The sequence below is a fragment of the Myxocyprinus asiaticus genome, chromosome 7 (genome assembly GCF_019703515.2).
Source record: "Myxocyprinus asiaticus isolate MX2 ecotype Aquarium Trade chromosome 7, UBuf_Myxa_2, whole genome shotgun sequence".
NCBI classification, from domain to species: domain Eukaryota; kingdom Metazoa; phylum Chordata; class Actinopteri; order Cypriniformes; family Catostomidae; genus Myxocyprinus; species Myxocyprinus asiaticus.
In genome coordinates, this window is record NC_059350.1 from 32,325,458 (window position 1) to 32,347,767 (window position 22,310).

The window sequence follows — 22,310 nt, forward strand, 5'->3', positions numbered from 1 at the left end:
GGCAAGGAGGAGGCGGGAACCGGCTAAACAGTCAACAGACTTTAATGATATAAATGAACTTAAAACAAACCAACACATGCAACGCGGCCACGTGCGTCTCTCTCTCTCTCTCTCTCCTCTCTCTCTCGAACCTGTGTCTCCGGCTGCCCCTTATCTCGCTCTTCGCTGAGTCGGCTGCTCCATCATGGCCCAGCCACGCCCTCCTCATCACACTCCTCCCCCGCCCGATTCAGGCCGGGGCGCCATTGGTCTGACTAACTCCCCCCTGGGGGGGGAGACGCTACCCTTCCGGCCGGTCCTCAACCGCTCCTCCCCCGGCGGACGGCAGCGAGTCCTCAGGCCCCTGGCAGACGGAACCACTCCTCCCCTTCTCGGCAGATGGCCGCGGTTCCTCTGGCTCTCAGCAGCCGGCAGCGACCCCTCCGTCCCCAGGCAGACGACCGTGGCTGCTCCCCTGGCAGATGGCAGGGGCAAGGACTCCAAGACAGCTCATCCCTCCTCCCTCCCGGGTTTCGGCACCACTTTAACAGGTAAAGAATGGGCAAGAAGGCGAGAACCGGCTGAACAGTCAACATAAATTTAATGATATAAATGAACTTAAAACAAACCTAAACACAGACACACATGCAACGTGGCCGCATGCATCTCCCTCGCTCTCTCGAACCAGGGTCTCTGGCTGCCCTTTATCTCGCTCTCCTGCTGATCAGCTGATTTCTTACTTGATTTTTTTGTCTTTGGAGTCAAAGTATGTATTCACCTTTGGAATTTCACCTTTGTTGCCAAATACAATGACCTCTGTCTTGTCATTGTTTAAAGTGTTTCAGGTGTATCTAATAGTGGTCGGTGAGTGTATATTGTATTGTACGAGTGTATATTGTACGTATAAACTTTTAGGCTCGGATGGAAATAATCATAAAATTATTGGTAACTTCAGTCTTGACCAACACAAAATAGATATCGTTTTAAAGCTCTACATTACAATTCATGTTGCCATCGGCCCTGGCTAAGTATGTCTTTGACATTTGTTTCATGTGAACAGGTGTTGCTTAATTGCTTATAACTTCACATAAAATAAACGGAACCTAAAATAGCACATACATTACTTAGAGGCGATTATCTATTGGAAATTATGTAGCATCATGGAATACTAAACCAATCTGATTGGGTTCAGATCGGTGCAAAATTATCCATATTTGGGCAGAAAGACATGTTATAAGTTACTGTTACACATGGCCACCAGGAGATGGCGCCAAGTACATGACAAACTTGATGCAGACCGATTGAATCAAATGGCACTCTTTCTGTGAAATCTCATTACTAAGATAATTTATGCATGCTGCGCATACCTTTAGTCATTGTTGTGTTTGCTTATGTAATTAGTTCTTATACAATTATTGTTTTTTTTGTTTGGAGAGGCTTCTGGACACTTGGAGACGTTTTTGTACACTAGGATAAATTATTTTGTAATGCTATAACGTTTTATTGCTTTGTTGAATCAACACAAAATTTTACTCCGTTACAGTTGACATGATTGAGAGCAAAACAAAAGCAGTTTATCGGAGCCACCATATTTACACCCAGAGATATATAATGTCAAATATTTTGGCCCAAATATTTTTTGGTTTTTCAGCAGTTTCTTAAGCCCGTTCACACCGCCAGCAACTGTGGCTTGGTGTCGCTAGATTCTGCAATCTGTGTCACTAGTGGGCGTGCCTACTGTTTGTCGCTGTAATGTTATTGGAGGACTGCATGTCTGGCCATAGCTTTTGAAAATGTGATCACGGATGAGAGCTAATTCTGGTAAAATTAAGATATTACAATTTGACAAGGAATCAGTTCTCTTGTCTCTAAAAATATTCATTCTGCAGTGTAGCGTGTTTAATAAAACATGCAGCAGTGTTCAGTGCATTAATCATTAACAAGACGATCAAACTGACTCAGAATGCTGACCGTTTCTGACACGCTTTTCCACTCATCGTTTTACTATATCCATGCATGTGGTTACAGACAAATTATATAAAACGGTGAAAGTCCTTCACATCGCTGAAAGTTCTCTGTCTTGTCTGCACTCGTCTCCAGTCTGCCAGGAGACAGATGACGTGAGCTCCGCTGTCTTCATTCTCATTGGTAGTCGCTTACGAATGTCACTCGTCATTTGTATCCAACTTTTTCCTGGGGGTCTTACTGCGGAAACGAGTGTGGGTGGGACTTCTGCTGGAAGCCGTTCTATAGCATTCCCTAGCTTTGTCTGCAATCATTTTAGACACTGTTTTTTTACAGCTGGTAATAAAACGTGTTTCAGATGATTCAATCGCAAATGGTCAGCGCTAAATATAGTTGTAAACGGGGTGCAAAATGTTTTGTGATTGGATCACAAAAACACATACAGAGGTAGTCAAACACCACATCGCATTTGAGGTTTAAAACGGTGTCCTGATGTGTCCCGGACAGCAGCAAAGCACCACCTCTCACCAGTCAATCACCCTCCGAACAAATGTTTAAACTTGCGTGTGGATTTAAAAGGAAATAATCGTCTGATCGTAAAACTTGAAAAAGTTATTACATACCCAAGTATGAGAACTTCACAGCTCTTCCTCAGTGTGTCTGTCTGATTTTAACATGCAGGGTGACAAGATGACAAGCACACACATCTGAAGCTGAACTAACAAAGGTACTCCACTAAAACAACCAATAATTTAGCTTGAAATGTTGCATTTGTGCTTAGATTAAATCTCAACTCCATCTGGGAGAAACAGCATGCCGGTTTTGTTCACACTTTGTCTTAGACTTTTTTGCAGTTTATTTTCAGTAACACTCTGATATAGTGATTGATTTATGTCCATATGTAATCATACTCGCGCTCCTCAAAATCCCAACACCGCAATGAAAGAATGAATGGACGTACGCCACAATAACAGCTGTGTTTACTTGACAAAGGAAGTAACGCCCACATTTCAGGCTAAGCATCATGGGACGTAAAAAGGTGGATAAAATTGAAATTTTCTCAATTTGTGTCGTCACTCTCCACGGCCATCCATCTCTGTCGCCAATGCCGCAAAGGCTCGTGTCACCGGAAGTCGCTGTGCTCTCATTGAAAATGAATGGGATTGTGTCGCTGTCTTGCGCGATGTCGCTGGCGGTGTGAGCTTTAGGCTGAGAGTCTCTGAATTTATATAAACTATTTTCACAATTTGATAAGTGGTCTGTACTATGATGACCCTCCTTTTTTTTAGGTTTTTGTTTTTGTCGAGTTATAAGCCTTTAATATTGGGTATGCCACTGAAACAGGAAATCTTTAAGGGTTAATATTATTAAAGTTATAATCACTTTATGCTCAATGGTTTGCTTGTGTAGGCCCTACATGTTATTAAAGGATAGGCTATTTCACTCACAAAGAACACTTGTAATGGAACAATGATGTGTCTAATACAAAATATACTCCTCAATTTTATCTTTTTGAGGTCCATTCAGTGTATCTGTATAATTGTGTAAAGTTACTCTGCCAGTGAATGAAGCTGGTGGCAACTCCTAAGAGAACACACTAGTGGAGACAGTGCAATTTGAAATGTGGCTGTATGTGATAACGACATCCAGTTTTCAGAATATGAATTTAATATAGTTTCTCTATAGCGGCTAAAATTATTTTCTGTTTCTAAAATCTCTGACGGACTGCATCAGAGCAGGCTGTACTGCAGATGGCAGGCTGGAGTTTGGACCCCCTATAGTGACCGTAAAGATGGTTAAGATGAAAACTGATGTTATTTTTAAAGTTTTTTCCTGTTAATATGATGAAAAGCTAAAATTAGGAAAATGTATTTTATTTTAAAGTCCCAAATAATTTCTTTCTGATTTTTGTTATGGAATTGACAAATTGTTGTTGGGATAATACAAGCACAGTTAGCCTATAGTTGCAATCGAAATTATTCAACTCCCCCGACCAGCAATACATTTTGGTGATGTGAATTAAAACACATCAAATAAAACCTCAGTAAACAGTAAGTTTTTAATACAGATTTGAGTGATTTTGAGAACAGAATGTTCAGTTTACCCAAATTTTAAAATAAACAAAAACTAATTCTCTCCACAAATGTCATGTCAAAAATATTCAACCCCCAAAGTCAATCATTTGTGGAGCATCCTTTATCCTTAATAAATGTTTCAGGTAAGTGTTCTCAGGCTTCGGACACCTCTCTATTAGAATTTTTACACATTTCTCATGAGCAAAATCTTCCAGCTCATTGATATTCTTTGGTTTCTGTGCTGCCACTGCTTCCTTGAAATCCCAGCAAAGGTTTGCAATGGGATTTTAATGATGGACTGAAAGGGCCATTAAGGACATTCCACGACCTCTCCCTGAACCAGATTTTGGACAACTTGGATGTATCCTTGGTGTTATTGTCTTGCTGGAAAGTCCAGTGATCACCAAGCTTCAATTTACACACTGAAGGCATCACATTTTTCATGCCAAAATGGCCTGAAACCTGAAAGAATCCATGGTGTCAGTCACATAGTCAGCATAGCCGTTTCCTGCAGCCACAAAACACACCCATAACAGGAATGACCCACCTCCATGCTTGACTGTGGGGATGGTGTCGTTCTTGTCATCACCTTGTCATCTTACTCCAGATGTACTGCTGACCCATGGGTCTAAAACTCATTTTCAGTTTAGTGTCATATGTCTATAAAACCTTCTTCCAGGACTCCACAGGTCTTTCCTACTTCTTTCCTATTACTTCTTGAATATTGAAGTCAACATTTCCCTTGGTGAAGTTTTGCTTTCTTCCGCACCCCAAGAAGGTTGCTGTTGTACCATATTTAAATGTATGAATGGTGCTGCCAACTTTGTCAATTGGAAATTGAAGTGCCTTGGAAATGTACTTTTAGCCATGACCTTTCTTGTGTAATGAAATCTCTTCTATTAGCTTTTGAGACAGTTTATTTTTAATTGCATTTTTTGCATAGAAATACATTTTTTGCTTACAACGCTAAACTTAAATTTTAAAACTTAAGTGTCATTGCAGATTGATGACTTAATTTTGTTTTAAAACAATTACTTGTGTAGCCTTACATATTTAAGGAACAGCTACATGCAATAGGGGTTGAATAATTATGACATGGCTGTATTTCTAAAAAAATCCTGCTATTTACAAATATTAGGTTATATAGTCACACTATGACTTTGAATGTGTCACTCAACTAATATAGATGTAAAGTTTAAAAATTCTGGGTCATCAGAAAAGCTTACCTTTGTAAATCCTTACTGTCTTGGGGGGGTTGAATAATTTCGATTGCAACTGTACTTGAAATGATAAAGAAAAAAGTATAAAACATACCAAAGTCTATGACCTTGATCTCGTAGCAGATGAGATGTAGAAAGAGGACCTTCAGAATGAAGGTTGACTTTCAATTTACCTGATTTTATAAATGCTTTTTTTATAAATGACGTGGGGACACCGCTTTGAAACCTCATTATTAGAGATCAACCGATGATCAGTTTTACCAGTGTTTTTGACCGATATTAACACTTCTACTTTATCGGTTATCTATTTTTATACAAATATATATTAAGTCTACCGATTAAATGGCTTGTGGGACCTACTACTGAGCATTCAGGAAACAGTGTTTACAGGTAAAGAAACTTGATGTTAACGTAATGTTCATTTGCCCAATGTATGCAGCTGGAAATTTTAGTCCAAGTGCACACTACATGACTCTCAGTCAGCACCCTGCGCACACTTATCAGTTCACTGTTTTCGGTTGTGTTGGTGCGCACACTACACGACTGATCACGGACTGGGTTAAGGTTTTTCACAATACCTAAATTTCAGTAGCCAGTACCAATAGATGAAATATCTTGCGTCACACTGCAGGCAACCACGCTTACAAGTTCTTTTGAGCAGCAGATTTCAATGGTGTATATGGGTAGCACTGCTGTTTTTATCATTTAAACATTATATAATGTAATAATATAGCAGTATGACATTATTTATATTCGCATATCCTTTCACAAACATTAGTCCCTGCACTGCAATGGTGGAGACAAGGTTCTTCCCGTTGTTAGGCCTTCCATTGTTTTTGTTCATATAAGATCATCGTTAGCTCATATTTGACCTTGTATATCTGACAGTGTTTGCACTTCGGAAATTAAAAACAGACGTTTGCAATCCGAGTTTGTGCAGTTTCTTCTAAAATGTAGTTTTTCCTGCTCCAGCAGTCCAGATGGAAATTTAAAGAAGCTCAAATCTCTAAAAATCTGTGAAATTGGGTGTTTCAACCCCAAAAACAACATTTTGGGGGCATTTTCAGCTCAAGTTATGCAAAGCTCCCATTGAATGCAACTCTTTCCTGGGCTGCCAAAAAACCCCGGAAGTAACAGTGCATTTGATTGTAAACGGTAACTTCATCTATACCAGTAAAATGTCATGATTCTTGATACCAGTTTCAATACCACAGCAAAAATAGATTGTGCTGTTGAACACACTCCTTTTAGTCCATTTAAAAAGTTAAATATAAATGTAAATCTCAAAGAAGTCATGTCACCTTTTAAGTGTTTCTCAATTATGTTTGCTTCAGGTTTAAGTAATTACTCAGGTAAACAGTTATAATAATATAGAATGAAGTATAAAGTAAACTAACCAAATTGTGTCTGTACTACCGGTACTGCAAAAATACTGGTATCGTTTAATCTTCTTGATATTGATTTTAGTATCGGCTTGGTACCAAACTACTGGTACTATGTGGGAAAATGGCTTTTGGCATCCCTTGACTGGGTGTATCAACTACAAGATCATTCATCCCCAACTGAAGCCTTAATCCTGAAATTCATGTACAAATTCACACACATAGCAACAGGAGAGTTTATGCGACTACTGACTAGTTCTACTTTCTCATTGGTTTGTGCGTCATATGTGTTTGACCATTCACTAGCTGCAGCACCATACACATTTCCACTGCCGCAGAGATTCTTCTGCCTTAGCTAAAACAGTCCCTTAAAATGATGAAGATGTACTGTACATAATAGTTGCTGATGTACAAAAACTGTTGTTCCTCAAACAGTTCCTGAAAGGGGCACTAGTCCCTGCAGTTGGAAAGGGCCTTCTATGAAATAGAGTCATGGGCTGCATCCAAAACCAAAGGTAGCTGCCTTGTTGCCTCGCTGACCTATCAGTCAATCACTTAACAGACAGCATTTGTGTACAAAGGTACCTCTGGAAACTGTTTTTGGACAGGCTCCCTAGGCAGCGCTACATCACATTGATGCTAGGATACCAGCATTCATTCAGTCCAACCAAACCAGAAAGGTCAAATAATGTATAACAAAATCAAGAACATTTTGGCGATAACCAAGAGTATATTTGATACTACTACTTTCTCACTAGAAATGGAATCAAAAGTAAAAAAAAAAAAAAAACTGCCATCTACGGCTGCCATTTTCTTTCTTCAGCTCAACCACTGTGGATCCGCATGCACAGGGTTGTGGGATTTGATAGGCAGCGAAGGATACAACAATGCTGCCTTCAAAAATCGATCAAATGAAGGTAGCTCAGTAGACAAGTTGTGACGCGAACATTGAATTCGTATGTGCCTTGGTCCCTTCCTGCCTCCGGAGGCAGAATTTTCCTGGATTCGGATGCAGCCATGGTCTGTGGACAGGTGGTTTAACCTCGTGTGACCCAGCATCCAGATGTGTAGACGTTGTATTTCGGCTTCGCTATACGCAGTGCATAATTTCAATTAGTTTAAACCGACTGAATACTCTTCACAACACTCTAGACTGTTAAAAAATTCCTTCATGTTTTGTGCATCAGCATGCTGATAAACATGTCTACATACGTGGACTTTGGGACATTATTCCCTCAAAAGTTGAAAAAACATGTTAGTTATTTTGTTTAACTTTCAGCATCAACACATCTGTTGGTCATTTTGCTTTATGATTATACATTTTGTTATTTTATCACTGTACAATACGGTTCTATTTATTAACATTTAGTAAATGCATTCCTATATTCACTGTGCATTTTTACATTGAGAATCAATGGGTTAATCCAAAATCTGAAAATGTTGCTTGCAGAGGATGAAAATAAGGTGCATTTCAAACTGTTCTGAGACAGTGCAGACAGAACGCACACAGGAGGTTAAGTCATTAACTAAATGAGTGCATTCATTCCAAACATCCTATCAAAAGTTCAGTTTCAGGCTATAGATGATGTTTGGACCACTCATGTTTGGCAGACATGGGACAGTTGTAATCAGTAAATAGATTCAGAATATTTAATGTATAATTTTATTTTAACATGGTTGGCAGTGATTGGATGATGCTGGTCATTACTTTCAATCAGAATTCATTATGCTAATTTCTGATGTAATGTCTGTAATGTCTCTAGCATGAATAACTAACACTACTGGAAACAATTTGTTAAAAAAAAAAAGTCTGACTTTCTATAGCTTGGTATAATTTAAATAAAAAAGGGAAATGGAAAATGCACACAAGTCACGATTGGGTCTTACAAGGTTAATGGGTAGTGAGTGATTAATATAATGTAATATTATTAATATTATAAAATAGAGAAAATCAAATAAAATGCTACGTTTGTCTTAAGAACAATCTAGATATTATATTTGAATTTCATAGTGGAAATGTTGTTATTTTAAAAACTAATGGCATGTAAAGTTGTGATGTTTTGTCCCATTCAGCCTATCCCCTGGGGAAAAAGTTCCTTTTTCTGGTTTTCAAAGGAGCTAGCTTGTTGTGTCTTTTTACATTTAAGTAAGCCTAGCTCTGAAAAGTACCTTTCTACACAGTGAAATAAGGGTTAACTCTGGATAAATTGGATTAATTTGCTCTTAAACTTGATTAATAATGACTTTTTCCATTTCTTTTATTTAAATTTTCATAGTAGATGGAGTACTTGACCTCTCTAAGAAAAACACGTCTTCAGAAAATGCATCTACTCAAGTTTCAGGGTGAGTACTTAAGCTTTTGTTGTCCTGTTTACCAAGGTGTGTGTCTTGTCCTTGCAAAGAAAATTCTACTTGTAACTGGTTACATTTTGACAGTAAAAATTGACGAAGAGCTTTTTTTTTTTTTTTTTTTTTTTTTTTTAAATTTACAGTAAAACTAAAATAAAAAAATAGTAAATAATTTAGCATTTTCTTTTACAAGTCTTTTTCTTTTGTATACTATTTGATCATTTTTCTGAGAAAAATAAATAATTAATCTTCACATTTTATGCTATTTTAAATGTAGAATTCAGTGTTTTTGTTGCACTGCAAAGGGGTTGACTCTTTTCTAACTTGTTGGAAGGTAACGTCACATTTGCCAACAGTCAGGGGCTTCACTTGTTACTCTGTGCCACCTGTATATATTCATTTGTTTATGTATCTATTCATGTATTTATGCAGTATTATTTTCACATGAGAATTAAATAGGAGAAAAACAAAATGCAGCTGCATTGCAAAGATACTGGAAGTACTTCCATAGAGGCTTGTCTTTCACCACACAATTGACGAGAGACTGTCCTTTCAAGATGTATCGTTTGCAACCTAAGGCCAAAAACACAGTGATTACACCTAAACAACTCAGAGGTTTTGTGTTATACAGACAATTGAGAACGAGTGATGTTACCAAAAGACAAGGCAGTAAAGGAGTGGACCCTGAGTGTGTCCTGTCATTGGTCCGCTCACCCGTTCGTTTCTCATCCTCCCACCCACCTCCCCTTAGGAGACCGATCAGAGAGGACTATTTGGATCGCAGCTCTAAGTTTGCAGAAGGTTTGCTCTCTAAGGCCTTGAAAGACATTCTGTCTGGATCATTGGACATTCACAAAGCAGCCATACTATACGGGATACCTCAGAAAACCTTACTGCTACAGACTGAGGCCTTATCAACCGAGTGGAAGGCAGGAGGACCACAGATCTTTGGAGAAAACGGTAGGGGCACAGATGCATTGCGGCCAACTAATGACACACGACTGGTCCTGCAGAAAGTAGCGGCCTGGGCTCGCTCTCAGTCTGAGCAGTCTGAAGTAGGAAAATGTAAATTCCCATCACCAGATCACACAGAGCTGAAGTTTCCAGCAGCAGTTGCCGCCTCTTCATACCTTCACCACTTAACCTTGCAGAGGATGGTCACACAGCTGCGGGAGAAGAACGACAGGCCTCTAATGAGCTCTGAGCAAGCCACACCACCTCAGAGTCCTGCCACTGGGCCAGCTGTGCACATTCGAATTCCTCAGGTACACCTCAGTGCTCAGCCCAAAGCCAAGCTGGATCTGGCAGGCATGGTGGATGCTGTGTACCTAGCCAACAAAGCCTCTGATGGCTCCACTGCTCTCCACAAGCTGAAGACCATTCTCCCCAAACAGGGTTTGGTCGAAAGCAACCCTGGCCATGAGTCATGTCTACTCCACGGTGACCTGCCTCCACTGTGTCTGAACATAAAGAATGGGAGTGTCGGTGGGAGTGTCACTGGAAGTGTTGACCGCAGTGATGATGAACGAAAGCAGCCACGGAAAAAACGGGGCCGTTATCGGCAATATGACCACGACATCCTGGAGGAGGCCATAGCCATGGTAATTGGTGGGAAGATGAGCGTGTCGAAAGCTCAGGCTGTCTATGGGGTTCCACACAGCACCCTGGAGTACAAAGTGAAAGAGCGAACTGGCACGCTCAAAACACCACCAAAAAAGAAGCTCCACCTTGCCGAAGCAGCAACCTCAGGCTCTGGAAAGTCAGGGACAACAACCAATGCCTCAACTACTGCCTACAAACAGTCTTAACTGAAAACCAAAACCTCAATTATTTCCTAGAGATGGTTTTAACCTACACTTATCACCTAAACTACAGCCAACAGAAGGTTTTTAACATGCAGTCAGGACCTCATGCAGACTTAGAAAAATACACTTGAATCCTCAACCACATTAAATGGTACATTTCATTAATTCACAAAACATGCCTTTTAAAAAGTCTATTCAGGGGTTTCACTGTGGTTATCTAAATGATTATATATTTAAAATATTGTAAAGCACTGTTGATTTAAGTTAAGCTCAGTTTTAAAACTAAGAAATATTCAGGTTTTGTTCATACATAACATAATCTCAGCTTAATGATTGTTGTATGCAGTTTTCACACTGATTAGTCTTTGTAGCAACTGGTCATTTAATTTCATGTCTGTTCACAGTGTGTGTGTGTGTGTGTGTGTGTGTGTGTGTGTATGTATGTATATATATATATATATATATATATATATATATATATATATATATATATATATATATATATATATATAATATGGTGTCTATGTGACAACCTTAGGACAGTAAGACTGAAATCCCTCATTTAATTAACCAGTGAGAGATGCAATGGGGAGATGTAGGTACAAGCTTTACTCCAACAAAGGAAAAACACTACTAATATTGTTAATATCGTATTGATGTATAATTGATAATTGGAATAATTTCATGAAGTATTAATCAAGTAAATCAATCAGGACTGTTGACAGATCTTTAGAGTGAAAGATTGGACCATATCAGGCTTGTAGTGAATGAGGCTTCCCACATCCTGTGGTGAAAGTTTAAATACTTCTAGCTCTCTACACAATGTTGCTTGCTTTTTTATATCTTGCTCCTCCTTTGTTCAAATCTGCTTAGCTTAGCGGACTAAGTTGGAAATGCAACAATGCATGTTAGAATTGTGCACTTATATATTTTTATTGTTATTTTTTTTAAGCTTGATGCTAGTCTCAGTGAATGTGTGTTTTACTTTTTAAAGTAATAAAAATAATTATTTATTACTTTTTCATTACTCTGAACTATTGTAATCCCCACTCAAAATTCTCTTTGCTGCTTTAAATTCTAGTTTATTATATTGTTATTCACACTAAAGGCATCACTGCATTATCTGTCTGGTGTAACCAAAATAACAGTTCAGGGTCATTTTGCCAGTCCACTTACACACGCTATGAACAGAGCGGTTCAGAGTAGGGTGCTGCTGATTGTGGATCAGAATTTTTCCCTGTCCCCCATTCCATAATGAATTTATCATGGGACAGAAATGCAAAGCCTGATCCAGGTGCTACTCTGAAATGCTTTGTTTGTATGGCCAGGTTTCTGTAGTCTTGCTGCTCTTGCTTAATTGTGTTCTTTTCTCTTGTTTATGATTGCTCTAGCTTTTAATGACCTATTATACAACAGTTTAACTTTTATTATACTGGTTAAACAACATTATAACGTTTTGGAAGTGACAACCACATTTAAATGTGGGAGCAAATCCCCTAAATTTTCATTCCATGTGTGTACGGTACAGGACTGACTCCCGCAATTGAGATGATTAACAAGTGATAACCATGGCAACCCTGCACATGTCGTGCTTGTGAAACATGAATGCCACCATCTTAACCTGTTTTGTGTTCGTTGCTTTTGAGCAAAGAGATTATCCACCACAGATATATTATCATCCGAAAATGTTTTGTTAGCTGCCGTCAACTGTAATGTTACCCCGAGACCGCCGGGCTGTTGAGAGAAACTACAGTTGAGAGAGACAGACTGGAATATATGAATGAATGAAGACATACCTCTGATAGTGTGATTTACACCAGGAGAAGACTTGCATATCTCACACACGGCATTAATCATATAATTAACTAATAGTTGTTCAGTTCGGTTCCATACACACTGCATGGAATTTCTGAAAATTCGGTTGTCACTACCTGAATTTTTTGGAAGTTAATTCGGTTGTAGAATGCAGTTGTCACTCACGTATTTGACTGAACTGTGTGTGTGTGTGTGTGTGTGTAAAACAGAATTAAGCACTAAAAGGTGAACTAGAAACCGAATTTAGCTGCAGTGTGTACGTGGCATTAGTCTGCTCTTTTGTTTTAAAATTTAGAAGCTCTTGTAGTTCAAGAATAAGATTCGGTTGCACTTTACAAAAGATTCACACATAATTGTGTTATAGGTTATCGTGTTTCATTCTTGCAATGTAGAATATGGCCGTTTACTGACCTTGAATGGCATCTTTTATTTTATTTATTTTTTTATCATAGTTGTGATCTGATTTATTGTGTGAATTTTCTGATTGAATCTTTGAATTTAGAAATGTTCATATTTCCAATGTTAATATTTATTTTTGTGTTGTTGTGAATGTTCTGTAAATGGTTAACCTCTCGTTGTTCCTCATAGTGAAATACTGATTTATTCTTAAATTTAACTCAGATTTAAAAGTATTTATCATAACCCATCCAGAATGTTCTTCACAGCTCTTAAACAACAATCTTCTTTAACAACACAGTGCCTGCTCTTACAGCTACAGCTCTGTTATTCTACAGGCTAGTAGCAGTTTTACACAAGAAAATCTTTGAAAAGAAATTATGGATTTATGTAACTTTATGAATCATATAGAATCTGTGTTGTGGATTTCTATGCTATTACTATGATTACTAATGTAACTTAAATTTTTCAGTTTTTCTCGGGGATAGATACATATAGTCACAGGCACAGGCTCACTTTTAACATAAAGGGCAGTTATAGTACAAGCGTTAGTACCATGCAGATACTTTAAATTATATAGATGTATTCTCAGTGCTGTGTTTTCATATTTTCATTATATGGGATACCTTTAAGCTCCCTGTGGGGAATATTGATCCCCATCCATATCACATTATTATCCTAACATCCTAATGTTAGTGTGTAGATACAATGCCAAGGCAGTCTCCTGTATAATTACAGTCTTAAACACATTTGAGTAGTCTCAGGGTAACAATCCTATGAAAATTGTAGAGCATGTTGGTATTAGATCTGTTCTTTTATATCCAGATAAGGGCCCTTAGGATACTGTTGAAGAACCAAATATGGTTCATCCAAAGCAGAATTATTTCTCCTGTGTTATGAAGACAATGTGTGATTTGGAGTGGTTATACAGTAGATCAAAGGCTAAATGTAAAATAAATATATAACATTTGTTTTTTTTATTTCCCTTTGGAGAGTTTGGCTTGATGAGGTGGATCATTAAATGGATTAAAATCACCAGTTTAGGCCTTTCAGAGTACATGTCATTTCATATTCATAACAGTTACAGTATATAAATCATTTTGCAATCAGTCATTTATGCATATGTGTTGCACTAAGATTGATTTTATACTTTTCCCTCTTAATTATATCTAATCGTATTTGTGTTTGTGTCATTTTATTTGATGTAATCAGATTATGAAGTTTAAATGTTGTGTTGGTTTTGTGTTGAAGCACTTTGTTGCTCTTGCACATTGATGTTTGGTGCTTTACTGCACTTGCATGCATAAGTTAATTGTCCTGTAATGTTCTTCCATGTGGTTTAACCATATCAATTTATATTTAATGACTTTTTTGATCAACTTGATATGGGGGAAAAACTAAAAGCGATTTGATCCTTCAAACATTTATTTGTGTCTGACATATTTATATTGGTGTGGTCTCTCTTTTTTTTAACATCTTAGGATGTTGCGGCTAATCAAAATTTGCATTAAGCAAGAATTTAATTAATTGTAAGTAAAAGATAGAGTTCTGAAGGCATATTACTCCAGTGTTCTTTGTAGCTGTGCTAGATTAAGAAATATATAATTTTGTCTCCAGGACATTTCACTAGGTCTCTGGGAATGACCTATAATATTTACATTTCAAAATAGACAAGTAGCTTGTGTAATTTTACTGGTTTATAATTGGTTTTGTCAAGAGCCGTTCATTGTCAAAAGACCAAATTCATTAGGTTTTATGAAACGATTAAATTGATATTCTGTAAGCGTTGCTACAATCGCCATCTTTTGCCTTCAAGTTATCAATAAAAACGTTCTGTGTACAGAAGTGTTTGTACTTTTTCCCCCCTAATTCCCTTGTTTTAGAGAGGTGGATTATATATGTACCTGTAAAACGTCATGTACCAGTATATATAAATGTGTTTGCAATGCCGTGTTATTTGATTCCTTTACTAAGATGAACCGTGATCTTCTAAATTCAGCTATGCATCTGTTTACAGAAGGATTTTGGAATTTAAATGTTTTCAGTAATTGAGTCATTTGCAGCTCTTGATCACATTCACTTCAACTACACTAATTCAATATTTAAATTGCTATCCCACATAATCAAGTATATTACTAAATGAGTAATGATTAATCCCCATTTATCTATATAGTTCCTTAGGGCCAAATGAGGAGGACCATTCCAGACTGGGGAAGGATGATGGTTCTAAAGTTCCAGAGGTCTGGAGAGTCACTGTGTTGGAGAAAGTCATGTCGTCACTTTGTTCCCACCATAGACTGCTGCTCTATCATATTCTAATGGACATGCAGGAAGACTACAACATCTCTGTAACTCTGCGGGATGCTCACAGACAACGATTTAAGGCTGAACCCCTCTGCTTCCATGCAGACAAAAAAATCCAAACACTTACATTAAGTGACTGTTCTGAAACTGCTGGCATTTGTTGTAGAACAGCTTGTAGGGTTTCAGCTTGCATGTTTACTCCTATGTGTGTGTGTCTGAAGAACATTCATGGCCATTCGTGCCAGAATATAGCCATGGCATGTGTTGGCAAAGTTAACTGTTGTAACTCTACTGTTTGTTGTACAAAAATATCCTTGTGCCAGCATCAGAATGATCAAGCCTATATTTCTTATACAAGAGGTGTCCCAGTAAACTCTCAAAACGATTGTAACTCTCATAATGGAAGTAAAGGAAGTCGTAGCCCCTCCCCACCACCACTATCGCCAAAGCCTGTGGACACTGAGTGTAAAATGAATGCAAAGACCAGCATCTCCCACATTCAGGATTGCAAGGTCCTGAATATGGCACCTCCTCCTCTCCTACCTCACAGAACAGAGTTTGAAGAGACAGCTTTGTACTCTAACACTCCTCATATGGGATCAACTGATGAACATTCCAAAAAGGTTTTGACATCTCATACACAAGCAGAGAAAGAGAATGACCATCAGTGTGGATCTTTAATTGGAGACCTAATGGATAGAGTCACTGAAAAGCTCAAGAGTATCCAACCATCAGAGAAGGAACAGACAATTTTTGCCCATGCCAATCAAATGTCCAAGACAAGCGATGACACACATTTGACCGAGATAATAACAACTGTACTACATAATAGTAGTGACAAAGATTACAACCTTAATGAGCTTTTACAACAGCATGTAGCCACAGAACAGCGATCCCCTCAGACACGTTTTCGTAAGAGATTGGAAACTTTAGAGGCCATGAGCAAGTCACCTGACCTTCCATCTTCAAGAAGAAAAAGCTTACAAATCAAAAGAGATTTGGCCCGACTTAGTCCATCATATTGCAGGAGGAAGATAGGGTTTGAGAGAGAGAGGTGTCCAAAAAGTTTTAAACCTCCTCATCCCACACACTCTGATGTTGAGCAATTTGAATGCAGTAGGCTGGAAAGAGTATCCAAGACAGTGGACACAAAGCTCCTAAAAGATACCTGTGACAATCTGACAACTCGAGCACAAACGGATGAGACACAGCATAATCAAGAGGAGCAAGAAACTCAACCGCAACATGTTGGTCTGAAAGAACTACTGCCTCCTCCTGATGAAAAGGCACAATCACAAACAGCTGGATGTCACTGGAAGGCGAAAGCAAAAACCCATGAAGAGAAAAGGCTAACTGTTGAAATTGGAAGGTCCAGACGAAATATTGTTCCACCCCAGCGTTTCTCTTCATACGTCACTGAGCCACGAAAGATGTATTTTGCTGCCTGTTTTTCAGAAAGTATATTCATCAAGCATTCCCCTACAGATGGCACCTCAACAGCACTTGGTATCAGAGAAGAAACGGTCAGTGATGAAAAGCCATTCAAAATTGAAGATGAAAATCAAGACTGTGATATTTTACAGAAAATGGCTTCACTAAAAGATGACATTTCATCCAAAGAAAAGCCACTATATGAGGATGACAATGATGGAAAGAATCACCATAAACTGAGTTCAAGAAAAAGGAAAACATGCCAGAATTCCACGTCACCATCAAAAAGATCTAAACCCAATAAAACAAATAGTCCAGACACTGACTCGCACAGTCCTACTATACCCATGTCTAACTCTACAACCACTGAGAATGTAAAACATGTTAAAGAGAGCCATTCTGGATTGAAGTACGATAGTCCAATAAAGCTTATGTTTGTTTCCACTGTGAGAGGTGAAGATGGTGTAAAATATACACTTAAAGCAGCTGCCTCTGGCTCAAATTCACATGGAGAGATGTTTGATCCATGTTTGGAATCCTCATGGGCAGGCAGTGCAATAGATGAACATGTGCACAATTCAGTCATTGAACCTGCTCCATGGAAAACTGAGAATAGTGGGAAGAAATGCACCTCACCAAAAGAAGTGGCTTCACTTGATATAATATTGCCCAGTTGTTCAAACAGTGAAGGTGTGAACCGAGAAACCATACCAACTACACATCAAACAACCCCAGTAAAAAGGCGTCCTGGGCGCCCCAAAAAATTAGGACCACAAATTGAGAAATCTGTAAAACGTCCCATTGGCAGACCTCCAAAATTCAAAACAATAGACTCAGGTGCTTCTAGAGGTAAAACTGCATCCAGTATGGTGAATCATAGAACATCAGAAATGTCTTGTAAGGATGATAGAAATAAAAATCTAAAGATTACTATAGTGTATGGAAGATCAAGAAGGGCAAGAAGGGTAGTTTCTGATGATCTGGATAATTTCCCAGCATATCAACATGTTTATGAAGTATGTAATAGTGGCATGTATAGTAAGACATGTTCTGGAATTAAAGGCAGTAATGATGAAATGACCAAAGATCAGTTCAAGGATCTCAATTGTGTTATGCCTGTTGAAGAAAGGAAATGCACAATCCATACCTGCAGCAACATCAAATGTCAAAGACCGAGTGAAACGGCAGTGTCAAGAAAGCCAGGAAGACCTCCCAAGGTCAAGATTTCTGGGATTTCTGTCACTGTCACTGCAGAATCACCAAGGCAAAGAAAGATACACATGAAAAGGGACACAAAATCTTCACATCTGCTCCGTAGGACACTTCCAGTTGAACCTGAGCCTTCCAAAGAGCAGAAGATGATCAATATTCCTACTGACGTACACACGCATGATGTGGATGCACTGAAAGAACATTGTCAGAGTGCTAGAAGGCCACTTATACCAGTGAGACATTCCGTTAGAGAGCGGAAACCCTCAATTCATTTGCTCCACTCTGTTGCTACTGCCAGGTCCTGTGCACTGGTTCGTAGGTCACGAAAACTACTGCTGAATAAGGCTAGCTCTGAGGCCAGCCATCCTACACTGAGCAGACATGAGGAGCCCCCAAACAATGCACTTTCCACAAAGACCAATAATGTCCACTGCATGCAAGATATAGTCCATTTTTCTTCAGTTTCAGTGGACCCAATTTTCTCATCTACTGAAGGTTTTAGGTGGTGGCCTACTTCAGCATCACCTGAGACCTTAAATGAAGAGTTATCCAGGAGGATCAGGCTGATGTCCAATACTTGGGTATCGGATGTCCTAGAGGCCAACAAGTCAGTGGAAATGAAAACCGATCTTATACCAAAAACCTGTGAGAGGCCTAGTAGTTCTGAGAGGAAGTCTGCCATCAAAATGCTCTTTGAGAAAAGCTATAATATGGAGAAGCTCTGTACTTGGTTTATGCAGACCACAGAAACTCAGTCCCTTGCGATTGTAAAGAAGGCAAGTTCGAGAAATCCCAAGGAGGTCTTTCGCTATAACTCCAGCAGACCTAATTGCAAAGTGAATGTTTGCCCAAGTTCACAGGCAGAGCGGCTCAGGAAACATGTAAAAAAATTTGCTAAAGTTGTCCCAAAGAGTCCATCAATGCACAAGCAAGCTCAAAAAATGCTGTTCAAGGCAAGGTCACAAGCCAAGAGAAAGCTCTTTAACATACCACCATTTAAACAGAGGAATGATGTTGGCCAGCAGATGTCTAGGTCTAGATGCACATGGGTTGTTTACAGAACAACTTCACTCAGAGTGAGGCTAAAGTTTAGAACCAGGCCCAGGAAAACATTAAGAGTTGATAAGGCACACAAAGTCCTTAGTGGTCAGATGAGAACAAAGACTTCAGGTGTTCCGACTATAGAATTGTTGAACGAAATGCCTAATTTTGTAGAAAAAACATCCACACCAGTCATGAAAGCACAAAATGCATTCAAGCTTTCAGTAAAAAGTCCAAGTGTAGTCAAAGCTCCCCAGAAGATGATTGGGATTACCAATATTTCAAAAGAGAACAGAATCAGCTCCAAAGCTTGGAGTCCCGAGTCCCTGAAGGAGTGCAGGGTTTTTCTAAAAAAGATCAACTCCCCAAACACACAGTCAACGACAGAGGAATGTAACATTTGCACAGTAAAGCTCTATGATGTCTCTCCAGAGCAAGAGGAGACGGAGAGAAATGAGGGCATTATGATGGGGGGTAAACTTGAATCTCCAGTACAGCTGCCCTTATCTCCAAAAAGCCAGAGCAAGAGAGGAGGAAAAAGAGGCAAATGGAAAAGCTGCAGCACAAGTACATCTCCCCCAGTAAAAATGCTCAGACAATCAAGGAGCAGCAGGGGTGTTCTGGGAGCGAGGTGGTGTGACTTTGTTCTTGGTAAGTTGTCTTTCAGTATTATTTCACTTTTTATTCCTTCTCTGTAGAGCATATTTATTTGATGTTAAAATTGAACAGTGAGTTTTTGTGGTGTTTTTATTGACTGGGGGAATGTGGATGGTCTGTTTTTAATGTAATGCTTTTAAAAGTTTAAATATTGCAGCTTATTCTGTATTTAGTTTGTATTCTCTTCAAGAGCTCAAATGTCTTCAATTTGTTGTTTACAGGTTCTTTGAAATAACTTGGGACCAGTCTCTAGCAAGACATTCTCTTGAACTCAAATATAAGGTGCCTTTTAACAGTGGTCTGGTTGAGTATTACAAGCATTATGACACACGACCTCAGCAAGCGTCATGTAGCAGAAAAAACTTGACACTTGTCACTATTTAGACACTTGTTGCACTATTTAAATCTACTTCATGGTTTCTTTTGTTTGTAGTGTTTTGTTTTCCTTTTAAAAGCTCCCTCAATTTTATTCTTGGTGCATACCAAGAGAAGTAAAGTTTTTTTTCTACATTGCATGGAGTATCAAAGGTTACGAACACTGTTTGGTTTGTCCAACCTAGGACTCTCATAGCAGAGCTCAACTCGGGTCAATTTAAGACAAACTTTTATAAAATTCTAAAAGATATGTTCATTCAAAACATTTATCATCTACATTTTACAAGTATCTTGTAAAAGAGCTTTTTAAATGGGTTCTTTGCAAGTACTGCAAAGTTTAAAGATAACATGTACATTTTTTAAGTTGTGAATAAGTCCATTGACGAAAGAAACTGCTTAAATCAGTGTAAGCTGGTTTGCTGGTCTCTTGGCTGGCTTTGGGCACTTTTCAGTTGTTTAGACTGGGAGGCCAACTTAGACCAGCAAACCACCATAGGTCTGTTTTTCAGCAGGGTATAAAATAGTTGTCTTATGTCCTATAAATCTTGGGTCAGTAAGACCTTTTGGGGGGGGGGGGCAGTTCTGTTTGCTACCCACTCCTACAGTAATCACAAAGCATCAAAAAATTAGTTTTTTATTTTTATATATTTTTATTTTTTTGTGCATCTCTGTATCCAGTTAGTGCCCCTTGCCTTCTATTTATGGAAACCTAGCTTTTCTTAGAACTTCTGTGAATTTTGAATGTTTGTCAATTTGTTAATTCATTTAAGCATTAATTTACATCCTGATTTTTGTTGCACTACCAAGCCCCAACATTTTGTTTTATACTTACTGACAACCATTGTAATGTATAGTGTCATTTTGGTGCAATGTTTTAGTCTATGAAAGCCAGACTTTTTATTATTATTATTATTATTATTATTATTATTAAAAGCTTTTAAGATGATCCAGAGACACATATGTTCCACTTATTTCTTGAATAGAAGATTTTTTTATGTGCAAATCTTAATGTGTGATCTATTGCAGTATGACACCTACCTCCTGAAATCAACTGGTATTGATTACCCTAGTGGTGTAACCGTGTGTTTAGCCAGGCCAATCAACTAGGCCTATACCAAGAGCATTTAAACTAGTGATACAACCAGTGTATGTTTAGTTTGCTCCAATTTATTTAAATACTGCATTACTAGCCCTATTTTCCAACTGCTGTTGGTGTTACTAGTTTGTGACCCTGTACTTTCTCCCTTGTAACAAGACCGGTTAAGATCTGTGCAAAAAGAAGACTAGTTGGTGCTACACTTTGAGACCACCTTAGTTGTACTTATCACAATTTTTACTCTGAGAAATATGGTTCATTTTGACAAGTAGCTTGGATTTGTCATGAAACTGGTTTACTAGATTTCATTAATTAGTGTCTGGATCAAAATCAGCTAGAGGCATTTGTTCTTAACCTGCTGAAGTAGTGCTGGTGTTGATCTCATCTTTCATTATAAAGGGACCTACTATCTAACATTCTGGCTGTACAAAAAGACTGCAGAGATTGGCTAGTGCCAACAATGAGGTTTCTGCACAAGCATGTGCTAACACCAGCCATCTGAACACCAGCCATCTGCTGTTTTAGGTCCTCAATAACCATTCAAACTACGAACATTTTGGAGCTGCCCACTGGTTTCAATGTGGCAAGAGAATGTGCAGACAAGCTAGTTAAATTGTGCATTATATCTGTATACCTTTGCCAACAATATGCTGGAGCTTGGAATGGGCCTTCTGTATATTGTATTACTATGTTTGTTTATGCCATTTTAAGGTTTTGGCCACTGTCAACTTGTTACCTGGTGCTATATTTTGTACATAAACTTAATATAAATTATACAAACTCATCCCTTGTATTTTCTCGTTTGTTTTATACTTGTTTTCATCATTAGAACAATAAAAAAGATTGCAAATACATGGTTTCATTTTACTGTCAATTTTAGACAACTTTTTATTAATGCTGAGAGGCATATTGGATTAAAAAAGTAACAATTTCTGAACCATGTTAAAATGGGATCTTGAGCTGGTTTCTCAGCCAGCTTCCATGGACAAATGCATACTATTTATAACAGCATACTAGAAACTGAAATGGGCAGGAATGAGTAGTTGGGCCTACTTCCTCATATTTCTGTATTTTTTAAAACTGCTGCATAAGATTAATAAAAAAAATGTTAACACAAAACGCATGCTACCACAGACATTTATTCATCAAGCCCTTATTCCAGTCACGAGTCTGCAATAGTCAGTACAGGTGGAAGTCACTGGATGAAG

At 38.4% G+C, this 22,310-nt stretch overlaps 1 protein-coding gene across 7 annotated transcripts in view; it reads left to right on the forward strand.

Annotated features, from left to right (window-relative positions):
* The window catches only part of LOC127443624 (ligand-dependent nuclear receptor corepressor-like protein), a 60,201-nt gene extending 38,247 nt beyond the window's left edge, over positions 1–21,954 (forward strand). For 3 of the 7 annotated variants that reach the window (XM_051702327.1, XM_051702328.1, XM_051702325.1), the window contains exons 6-8: positions 8,898–8,964; positions 15,160–19,625; positions 19,853–21,954. In XM_051702327.1, coding sequence (XP_051558287.1) covers positions 8,898–8,964; positions 15,160–19,625; positions 19,853–19,866 — 4,547 coding nt within the window. In that variant the 3' untranslated portion in view covers positions 19,867–21,954. Of the gene's footprint in view, positions 1–8,897; positions 8,965–9,601; positions 13,107–15,159; positions 19,626–19,852 lie in introns of those variants that run through there. The other 4 variants (XM_051702331.1, XM_051702329.1, XM_051702326.1 and 1 more) reach the window with 3 other exon arrangements.
* The last annotated feature ends 356 nt before the right edge of the window (positions 21,955–22,310 follow it).